General features: G+C 39.3%; 1 protein-coding gene across 1 annotated transcript in view; it reads left to right on the top strand.

Annotated features, from left to right (window-relative positions):
* Nucleotides 1-12213, top strand: part of RP1 (RP1 axonemal microtubule associated) — a 264400-nt gene that overhangs the window by 193791 nt on the left and 58396 nt on the right. The window contains exons 41-43 of the mRNA XM_043507860.1: nucleotides 2832-2918; nucleotides 8161-8293; nucleotides 9679-9830. Coding sequence (XP_043363795.1) covers nucleotides 2832-2918; nucleotides 8161-8293; nucleotides 9679-9830 — 372 coding nt within the window. The remainder of the gene's footprint in view (nucleotides 1-2831; nucleotides 2919-8160; nucleotides 8294-9678; nucleotides 9831-12213) is intronic.

Genomic DNA, 12213 nt, shown 5'->3' with positions numbered 1-12213 from the left:
AGTGAAGTTCTGGGACAGTCTTACAAGGGGATCAGTGTGGGCAAAAAATCCAACTAGCTTCAAGACTGAGCTTGATAAGTTTATTGAGGGGATGGTATAATAAGATTGGTTTCAGAGTAGCAGCCGTGTTAGTCTGTATTCGCAAAAAGAAAAGGAGTACTTGTGACACCTTAGAGACTAACAAATTTATTAGAGCATAAGCTTTCGTGAGCTAAAGCTCACTTCATCGGATGCATTTGGTGGAAAAAACAGAGGAGAGATTTATATACACACACACAGAGAACATGAAACAATGGGTTTATCATACACACTGTAAGGAGAGTGATCACTTAAGATAAGCCATCACCAGCAGCAGGGGGGGGGAAAGGAGGAAAACCTTTCATGGTGACAAGCAAGGTAGGCTAATTCCAGCAGTTAACAAGAATATCAGAGGAACAGTGGGGGGTGAGGTGGGAGGGAGAAATACCATGGGGAAATAGTTTTACTTTGTGTAATGACTCATCCATTCCCAGTCTCTATTCAAGCCTAAGTTAATTGTATCCAGTTTGCAAATTAATTCCAATTCAGCAGTCTCTCCTTGGAGTCTGTTTTTGAAGCTTTTTTGTTGAAGTATAGCCACTCTTAGGTCTGTGATCGAGTGACCAGAGAGATTGAAGTGTTCTCCAACTGGTTTTTGAACGTTATAATTCTTGACGTCTGATTTGTGTCCATTCATTCTTTTACGTAGAGACTGTCCAGTTTGGCCAATGTACATGGCAGAGGGGCATTGCTGGCACATGATGGCATATATCACATTGGTAGATGCGCAGGTGAACGAGCCTCTGATAGTGTGGCTGATGTGATTAGGCCCTATGATGGTATCCCCTGAATAGATATGTGGACAGAGTTGGCAACGGGCTTTGTTGCAAGGATAGGTTCCTGGGTTAGTGGTTCTGTTGTGTGGTGTGTGGTTGCTGGTGAGTATTTGCTTCAGATTGGGGGGCTGTCTGTAAGCAAGGACTGGTCTGTCTCCCAAAATCTGTGAGAGTGATGGGTCGTCCTTCAGGATAGGTTGTAGATCCTTGATGATGCGTTGGAGAGGTTTTAGTTGGGGGCTGAAGGTGATGGCTAGTGGCGTTCTGTTGTTTTCTTTGTTGGGCAACCCCTCAGACAGAGACAAACACCTACAAGATCTCTATCATGCATTCCTACAACTACAATACCCACCTGCTGAAGTGAAGAAACAGATTGACAGAGCCAGAAGAGTACCCAGAAGTCACCTACTACAGGACAGGCCCAACTCTCTAAATCTCTTCTCTGTTTTTTCCACCAAATGCATCCGATGAAGTGAGCTTTAGCTCACGAAAGCTTATGCTCTAATAAATTTGTTAGTCTCTAAGGTGCCACAAGTACTCCTTTTCTTTTTATAATAAGATTGCTTACATTGGCTTGTGACCTATCTGCAACTGCTAGTAGCAAAAATGCCAATAGCTGGAGATGGGACATTAGTTGGAGAGGGCTATGACTTACTACAGAGAATTCTTTCTCAGGTGTCTGGCTGGTGGGTCTTGCAGACAGTCTCAGGGTTCAACTGATCACCATATTTGAGGTCAGGAAGGAATTTCCCCCAGATAAGATTGGCAGAGACCCTGGGGTTTATTGCCTTCCTCTGCAGCATGGGGCACCAGTCACTCACTGGTTTAAACTAGAGTAAATGGTGGATTCTCTGTAACTGGAAGTCTTTAAGTCATGATTTGAAGACTTCAGTAACTCATCCAGAGGTTATGGGTCTATTACAGCAGGGGGTGGGTGAGGTTCTGTGGCTTGTGATGTGCAGGAAGTCAGATTAGTGGTGTTCTCTTCTGGCCTTAGAGTCTATGAGTATCTTGGGAAATCCACTCTTTCAAGAGGGTCATGTAGGGGCTAATACATATTGCTGCAATTCCACTAATGCAAATAAAAAAAAGCAGTTAACAGATTCAACTCCTCATCTCTGCTTCACTTCTCAACCTCAGCTAGTCCCTTTCAACCACCCACAGCCCTCACATCTTTATATTCAGCCCGAACAACCAATGGGTAGCATTAATTCCAACCACAAGTGTAAATTTAAATATAAACACTTAAACATATGTAAATTTCAGTTCTCTAATTTCTACATAAAAATAAATACTAAGTTTCCAAACAATTGCTAGAATATAGATAATCTCTTCACTAAAGTTTTTTCATAAACATGAAGGAAAAATATATGCCATCTCCACCATTTCCAGTCTGACCCTATCTTTTATTTACCCACACCAATACAAAACTACTACACAACTATGTACAAAGTAATCTATGGAAGCCACCACCAATCCTATCCAGATCATGAAAACACCTGGAAATATAACCAATAAACATGGTCAGAGTTCAAGGGTGTTTGCTGGCTGCTCAGATTGAGGATGGAGATCTGTGGCCTGTGAGCAGAGGAATGGAGGTAACTAAGGTTGAGAAGAGGAAATGATAAATGGAATGTAGCTGGGTAGTTGAATGGCTTAGTTGTAATTTCCTTGCTTTTTACGGTTTGGGGTGGGTTATGTAGCCTACATGTTTTAACTTCAAGTTAACAACGTTTTTTGTGGGAGATATATACTGTACTGTATGAGTTCAGATTCATTTTCTGATTTACCATTGAGGTTTATTCACCGTAACATTCACAACTCCTTGCTCAGCATTCTCCTTTCTTCACTCATCTTTTCAAACAAGTTAAGAGAAACAAAACAAAACAAAATCCAAAAAAACTTGCGTTGTGCCATCAAAATGATTGTGTAAGGTGTGTATGCTTCAGTTAACTTTGTATTATTATTATTTCACAGTTGACTGTTGATGATATTGGTGATATAACAAAAGTTTCCTTCGTGTTATCTGGCCCACGTTTAGGAAGAGGAATTAAACTTCACAAGGTATTTCACATAAATTACATTTAATCTGAATGCACCATGCATAATAACAATAGAAAAATATCTTTCAGAAGTACATTACCTTATACAGTGTAGAGCACTTCTTTGTAATGCAACAATATTATTTATTAGCATGTGTCAGAAATAGAAGGTGAAATTCTGGCCTCATTGAAGTCAATGGGAGTTTTGCCATTGACTTCAGTGGAGCCAGGGTTTCCCCCATAATCTGCAATTTCTGACAGAATATGTTAAATTAATTGATATTTGCTGAGTCCTATATTTAGTGCATATCACAAAATCCACTATGTAGCGGGGGGAGGGAGCAATATTTTCTAATGAAGCATACTTTTAGCAGGTATAGGGGGTCCTGCATGAAAAGAGTGACTGACTTCTGCTGATTCACAGTGGCCCTGATTCAGGAAAGCATTCAAAGCTATGTATAAATCAACCTTTATTCAGGACAGTAAGTGCACAAGTGGCAACAGTTTTAGTTTTTAAACTTCCTAAAAGAAAACCCAGTCAATTCTCTCATGGCTAGCTAACTGTTATGTACTGGAAATGGAAATGGGACTACGGGACAATGTCTTCTCTCTCCTTGAGCTTGAGCCTGCACGCTGCTGAATGCTTGACATTAATGGACGTGGAGCACCTTGCAGAATGAGGACACTTAACAGTTTGGGACTTCAGGGCATAAACTTAGCCACATGGAATTCTTCAGCTTTGGGGCCTTTTAAATGCTTAAGGACCCCAGTACATAAAGTTTGGTATGTACTTGATGATCTGCATTCCAGGTACTCTACAAAAAGAAACGTATACCTACAGTCCTTAGTCACTTAAGATCTTTAAGGCTGAAGGTTTCTGTGTAGAGAACTTTAATATCTTGCATATAAAGTTTCTACAAAAAGAAATTCATGCTGTGGAATGCTTAAAGCTTAAGAAATAATTTCTGGAGCTCTGTAGATGCTAGTCTTTTACCTTGTGTTGTAACTCTGAACCTTAGAGAAAAGTTTGTATACACATGGATGGAGCTATATTTTTATATGCTAGCCAATAGCTATTTTTCATTTTGTATTTGGAGTCAAAGAGTGTGTTTTTAAAAAATTAGCGTAAAATACTTTTTTTCTCTTCAAAAACTCAGAAATGGGCAAAATGATTTTCTTCAAACACTTTTACAAAATTTTTACAAAATTTCACTTTCAGGCTAAGATCAAACATGGATAATTTCTACTTAAAGGGAAAAAAATAAAGATATGAACAACTGAAAATGTCCGATTATGATGAGGGCTCTACATAACCTTTACTATAGTATTTACTGCCAAAGCAATAATAAGATGCGTTTTTCAAAGAAGTTAAGAGTTAAGTGCCCAGTTTTCATTGAAGAGCATTGGCATTTTGGAAGTGGTTAAAGTAAACTGAATTAAGACCACTTCAATTCTGAATAAGAGTGTTCACACAGGGGTTTAAAGCAGTTTAAATAATCCACTTTAAATTCACACCTTAATTAATTTAGATTAATTTTCCTGAGCGTCCCAGGCCTGGTCTATACTACAAAGTTAGGTCGACATAAAATGCCTTGTGTCAAACTAGCTATACGTGTGTTTACACTTAAATTTGTCTCCCACTGATGTAAGTGCCCCGTTACAGCAATGAAGTAACACCACCTCCCCAAGTGGCGTAAAGTCATGATTGATGTATTGAGGTTGATGCAGAGCAAGTGCAGACTGTGTTACTTATGTCAACCCTAACAGCAGCTGTCCCACAATGCCTGACACTGAACTTTCCTGGTCATAATTGTGAACTCCACTGCCCAGAGGTCACAGAGATCAGAAGGCTCCTGTCCCCTTTAAAACGCTGTGAATTTTTGAAATGCCTTTTCGTGATTGTCCAGTTTGGTGAGCACAACTAGTAACTCTCCATTGTTATGTGCGACTGCCCAGCTAACTATGCCAGCTACACACTCCGGATGCGCTCTGGCTTGGAGTAGGCAGGAGATATTGGATTTCCTAGGCCTATGGAAAGAAGAGGCTGTGGAAACATAGCTATAGACAAGCCATAGAAACATGGACATCTATAACCAGATTTCACTGGAGATGCAGGAGAAAGGATGCCTGACCCAGATCAGAAGGAGAAAGAAGAGGACTTGGAAGGACATTTTCCATGAGATCCTGCAAGCCAAGGCTGCATTAGATGGCGAGCAAGGGGCCTGGAGGATAAACATTACAGACAGACTGGAGAAGGAAAGAGTGGACAGGAGAAAGTCCCAGAAGGAAAAGGAGAGGAAGATGCACCAGGACATAATGGAGCTTTTCAGCAGCAAACACAGATGCTGCAGACTCTTGTGGACCTACAGGTTCAATACTCATGGGCTCATCTCTCTTTGCAGTCCATGGAGAACTTCATTACAGCACCTTCCTACACCCCACTGCAACATTCCACATGATATTCGGGCCACATCCCTAGCCCTACGGGACATTAAGGACAAGCACAATTTCACATACACTGCTCTATGAAATCCACAGTTGTGTATGTGTAGGTAAAATGGACATGAATGTTCTTTCCTCATGGTAAGTTTTGTTCCATTAATTTATTAAGTTTTAAATTTATTTGCTTTTAAATTGAACAGATTTTTCTTTGCACTGGTTTTGTTACCGAATAAAATTCTATTATTTGAAAAATAAGTCATCTTTATTAGTTCACAACAGATGCTGCAGAGTGCTTAGGAGTTCTTAAAGAACCCACTTTGTTAGGACACAACTCATAAGTTCAATGACAACACAGTGTAATAATAATAAACGTACAGCAAGCATCGCAAAATTAATGGATGCCTTGACACTGTATATATATTTATAGTCATAGCTGTACACCAAGCACCACACCATTCCTAATAGGTTCCAAAACATCAGGAGCAGGTAGAGCACAGTACACCACAACATGTTACTGTGGTTCATTGTTAAAGTGCTCTTTCAAAGCCGCCCTGAGCTGCATACCTCTGCATTGAGCTCTTCTAATAGCCTTTTGTCTGGCTGTTCAAACTCAGAGGACAGCCGTTCCATCTCCAACCACTACCCTGCCAGCAACATTTCCCCCCTTTGCTTCACAGATATTATGCAGGATGCAGCAGGCAGCTATAATCATTGGGATGTTTTTGCCACTGAGATCCAATGTTCTGAGTCAACTACGCCAGTGTCTCTTTAATCTACAAATGTCCATTCAACTGCCATTCTACACCTGCTGGGCTGAATCTTTCTTTGGTGCTGTTGAGGTGGCTGGTGTAGAGTTTCATGAGCCAGGGGAAAAAGGAGTAGGGTGGGTGCCCCAGAATCACTACTTGCATTTCAATATACATTGTCAATTGTAATCTGCTGGTCAGGTAAGAAAGTCCCTGCTTGCAGCTTCTTTAACAGTTCTGTGGTTTTAAACATGCAAGCAGCATGCACCTTCCCTGATCAGCCAACATTGATATTGGTGAAGCATCTTCAGTGATCCATCAATGCTTAATGTACATTGTGACAAGGTGGTCTGGTGCCAAAATAGGGGTATATTTGCCATCTATTGCTCCACCACATTTTGGGAACCCCATTGCTGCAAATCCATCCACGATGTCCTGCACATTGCTAAGAATCAAAGTCCTGTATAGCAGAAGATGATTCATGCCCCTGCATACTTGCATGACAATGCCCCCTCACAGTGAATTTTCCATCTCCAGAATGGTTTCCCACTGACCAATAACAATCCAGTATTGCAAGTTTCCACAGTGCAATCACCACTCTCTTCTCTGCTGCCAGTGTAGCTCTCATTTTGCTGTCCATGCTCTGGAGCTGGGGCAAGCTTGGCATATAGATCCAGGAATGTGGCCTTGCACATCCCAAAATTCTGCAGCTACTGCTCATTATCCGAAGCCTGCATTACGTTGTGATCCCATCAATCAGTGCTCATTTCTCAGGCCTAGAAGCGGCACTTTACCATCTGCAGCTGCTCCATGAATGCCACCAACAGCTCTGAAATTGGTTCTTGCTATGTCCTACATTAATCTGTTCTCCAAGGTATGATCAAGTTCCCCACTCATCTGGTTCTTCTTGTGGCTCTGCAAATACTGGAGGATCATGCACCCCATGGTTAAAATGCATATGACAATAGTGCAGAGCTGTGCAGGCTCCATGCTTCTGTCAGAGATGGTGGACTGCAAGGAGGGCTGCATGGGGTTGTGGGTTTAAAAACGTGCAAAAATTATGGCTATAGATGACATTATGGGATGAAGACAGTTGCACTCTGGGAAGTTGACCCCAGTCAGCCCTGCATGGTTTGTTTCTGCCTCACCATGCATTGCCAGAACTTCCCGAAAGATGGTGCGCTGGATGGTAGCATGTTGCACACTGGAATACCTACCCATGGTGCACCATACTGTGCATTGATGCTATCATTCCTGGTGAGTATGCTCAGCACTGACACAAGGGAGCCAAGTATGCCCACACACAAGCAATATACTAACTGTGGCATTTTTTTGACAATGTAACTTGCGTCAACCAAAGATTGTAGTGTAGACATGGCCTCGGAGTAGATAAACCCTTGTAGTGTAGACATGGGCCCTTACATGCCCATTTCCCATAGAAAATCCTAATAACTTTCAAAGGAGGTTGGACACCTAATTCCCATAAACTCCTTTGAAAATCCCAGCTATGATATATGCAGTGTCAGCATCAAGCATCAAACAAACCAAAAGCAGAAGGAAATATAAACAGTTAACACAAAAATATGTTGAATCATAATAGGGACATTAATACTTCCCTACCTCACAGGGTGTTGTGAGGATAAATACATTAAACATTGTGAAGCACTTTGAGACGTATTGATGAAAAGCACAATAAAAGAGTTAGTAAATGAACATCACTCCTAATGCCTTTGGACAAATATGTATATAAAGATAGGCCTGCTGTAGCTTTACACAGACACTCAAAATTCTGGATCAGCAGTTACTAGCATATGGATTTAGGCCCTGATCCTTCAGCTGGATTCACTCAGAGGGTCTTTATGTCTGTATGAAGCCCCGTTAAAGAGCTCACTTGGGAGCACCCAGTTACAGGATCTGGGTCTCGCAATAGCTGTTTCTCCGCATGCTAAATCAGGCATTATTTATATATGAAAATATTATATTATTTTAAATGAGTGTCAGAAATGTCAATTTTTGTTGGGAGGGGAATAAGAAAATATTTCATAAAAATATGATTGTTTCTTCTTCTGCCTGCAGCTTCGGCTGAAAGATCTGGACACTAAGCAAGAACTGGGCTTTTATAGTGCAGACCAGTGGCTCTTTAAAGAAGATGGGTCAGAGACCGTGACAGAGCTAGCAGCAGTCAGACCAGATAAGGCACCGCTCAGGGGTATGCTGCTGAATTAAGAAACAAGCAAAAAAATGTTTTCTAAAGTAAATCAACTAGAATAAACATGATGATGGGAAAGACTATAAAAACATTTTAGAAAATTCATTCCCAGTTGCTTTTGACATCCTTGGTTAAGGCACTTGTGTGAAATGTTGGATCTTTAACAAAGCCTAAGAGGGCTTAAAAATGTTTAACTGCTTTCCTCTTTAAGGCAAATAGCAAATGTATTTAATGTTTCCACTACATCAAATGCCAATTTGAACACCTCCAAATATAGAGGGACAAACTGGTGCAATTTCCCTGAAATCATTAGAACTGTGCCAACTTATACCAGCTAGGGACCTGGCTCATGTATTTTAAAATGCATGGTAAAATGATGACTGAAAATTTTATAGACAAAGAAAAGATCAATGGCTTTATATTTAACAAAAAAAAAAAAAAGGCTGAAATTCTGGCCAAACCAGAGATGTGCCTCAATATTTGTATTGTGTTGTCATCTAATTGCTATGCTGTAGGAACAGGAATACACATATAAAATTTAATATGAACGTGATTTTAAAACTCTGATAAGATCTTCCTTTGCTTTAGGTGTATTTTATACAGTATTTGCCAGAAAAAAAAGTCTATTTCACTAAACATTATAATCAGAAGTCAACTTCATCCAAACATTAAAAGCTGTTTCCTTTCCCTTCCAGTTCAAAGCTGGACTGTATGTAGAATTAGATGTTGGGAGTATATTACAGCATTTAGTTCTACACAGAGTTATCACAACCTTGGTTAAAAAATGTTCTTGTCATGCTGCTAAGGAAAAATCATGCCAGACGATAATTACCATCTGCAGAGGAATGATATTAATACACATCGATGTAAATAGTTAAGCCACTTCCCCCGACCAAATTAGTTGTAGTGGCAACAGTTATCTAACTGACAGGTTAAAATTGAATGCAGCTGACCAAGAGCAAAGAGTGGGATATTTTCATTGTCAATCTTTTATATTTCTTTCATAAAATGTTGCTGCAGTGAGCAAGTTCTAACTGGAATTAAGCTCTGTATTTATTATAAAGAGAACTCAGGCCTCATCCAAAGCCCACTGAAGTTAGTGAGTGGCTTTCAACTCACTTCAATGGGCATTGGATCAGGCTTTCAATAACTAGGAGATTTTTTTTCTCTTTTGAATATGAACATGAGCTCTGACATTCCATTTATAACATTGAAACATGCCATTGAGAAGCATTTAGCAAGATGTATTAAAATTGGATGGAAAATGTAGGTACATGAAGGAGGATCAATTCATATTCATTTTATCCTGTAGTCTTTTTCAGATTAATTATTTATTTGGCATAGAATTTTTAATAATGTTTTCTTTTATTTATTTTTCATGGCAGAAGTTCTTTACTCAGTCAGTGTTCACACAGGAACATTACCTGCATCAGGAACTGATGCAGATGTCTTTATTACAATATATGGAGAGAATGGAGACTCCTGCAAAAGAAAACTTAGGCATTCTAGGTCACATACAAGTTTTGAAAGAGGTCAGGTTAGTATGGATTTTTTTATGCATCTCTCTCTCTCTCTCTCTCTCTCTCTCTCTCTCTCTCTCTGGTATTGTCATCTTCCAAACCCTGTTTTCTCTCTAAAGATTCAGTACAAGCTTGAGGCATAAACCAGTTCTGTGGTGTATATAGGAACTTGTCATAGTCTATTCTAGAAATCTAAAGGCACAGCAAGAACCTTAGTGAGGATACTATGTTGAGCCAGTGGAAGCTGCAAATCAACTCCAGTCACTTGCTAAGAACAGATATGTTAGATCAATGTGGATGCCAATTTAAGAACTATGTCAGTAACAGAAAGTAGTTTAAAATAATGGATTCACAGTAAAATATGATAGCAGCTGAAGATGAACAATAGGAAGGAGGCTAGGATTCTCCTCTACCAATTAACATGTCTACACTAGGTGCTAACCTATATTTAGAAACCACTTAATTGATGAAGTGAGCTGTAGCTCACAAAAACTTATGCTCTAATAAATTTGTTAGTCTCTAAGGTGCCACAAGTACTCCTTTTCTTTTTGTGAATACAGACTAACACGGCTGCTACTCTGAAACCTTAATTGAAATGTGTTAGTTATGTGTTGGTTTAGTTAGAGCCACTAAGGTCTTGCATAGGCTGAGAAAATGTATCATGTCAGAAAAATATATTAACATGTTTTAACTAACACAATATAAAAAATTGTTGTTACCAAGGGAAAAAGTTAATTACCTAACCTTTATGAAACTCTTTATGAAGGTCAAATACATCATGTATCAAAAGACAAAGACTGAATGCAGAAAAAAAATTGTAAAAATTCCCAAACAGAACCATGACAGTGTTTCCCAGTTTGAAACCTGTGACTAAATAATCAATGTGACCATCAGTATAAGTTATATCAGAAATGATAACTTTTTTTGCTCAACTGTCTATTCTCTGATAACAATCATCCTTCCCATTTTATTTCTTTTTCCCTACAAAAGTCAATTTTACAGAGAGGAAAATGGTGTGATTTCTCAATGAAATTAGCTAATTTCCTCTGAGGTAAATTTGAAAAATTTCAGGATTTTTTTGAGGAGTAAACTATTACCATTTTTACTATGATAAACTGTTTGTTTTAGAGAAATTGGTAACATCTGGGCCTGGATTAAATTGACAAATATTTGCAAGGATCTTAACATTTGCAGCTAAAAAACTGAGAAGTGAAACTATTTGCATACAAACTCATGTAGGTTGAGAAATTTCTGACAAAATGTTAGTGTCTTCTGGGAGGTCATCTCAGAGGTGAGTCAATTTGGCAATGGCTTTTCTCCTTCCAGTCTCAGGGCTATGTGTCCTCAGCTGAAATTGAAGCTGCTGTCTTCTTCCCAGCTGCCAGAGACATGCAGATCCTCAATATAGCTCTGAAAATCAAGAGTCACTCCAAGTTTATACTGCTGATGAGGAAGAAGAGCAAATTTACAAACATAGGCAGTGGGGCTATTCACAGTGTGTAAAGTTAAGCAGCAGCTGAAGTCTTTTCAGGATTAGGACCTTATTGACATCTCCACTCTCTGGAGCAGATGCACTTTGGAAGACATTACCTTTGGTAAGGAAGGGACTTCCAGAAGTGTCCAGTTATTGCTCTGTAAGTGGGAGACCTTTTCAAAACTTTTATGAGAGGGAGAAGAGCAAAGAGCTCTGAGTTGAGTAAATCTGGTACAGAGAAGAGAGGAAGTGAAAATAAACACAGAGCAGGCGATCAAAGAGGAACTTAGGAGACTGAAATGGATGAGAAGACACACTGAGGGAATAAGATGTGTGAGAAATAAAAGCAGAAGGAAAGAGGATATGGCAGAGGTAGAGAAGAGAAGGAACATGTATAAAGGTAAGGACATGTCTCACATGTGAGAGGTGAGTATTGATGAGGAAATTTAACAGGAAAAGTGTTCTGCACATGATTACTACAACGACAGGACAGCAATGCCTCCCTTATTTGCAAACAATATTTGTTGGTTACATACTTCACTGTTTAATCTGCTTTTCAGTAGTAAAATGTATTTGTAACTATAGCAACTGTCACATCATATATAAATATATTTGCTCTGTGAGATGCAAAATATTTTCTTAAAGAACACACATACTAAATTGAAATATTGTGCTAATTTCAATCAGTGCAAAACAAGACAATTCAAATACAGTCCCTGTTTGGGGGAGATGCTGAGAACCTATCTCTCTGTGCACTACTATTCCTCTGACACCATATCCAATGACATCAGTGCCACTGACTCCATATCAATTTCATAATCCAGTTTAAAATTGCTGTTCTTTTCTTTTTTAGACCTTGTCTCCAACCCCCATCACAGATTCTGTCCCTGTATCCCTCTGACCGCTTCTTCTGTCTGTCTAGAACC

Source organism: Dermochelys coriacea, chromosome 2, assembly GCF_009764565.3.
Source record: "Dermochelys coriacea isolate rDerCor1 chromosome 2, rDerCor1.pri.v4, whole genome shotgun sequence".
NCBI classification, from domain to species: Eukaryota; Metazoa; Chordata; order Testudines; family Dermochelyidae; genus Dermochelys; species Dermochelys coriacea.
This window is presented reverse-complemented; position numbering and strand designations above follow the sequence as displayed.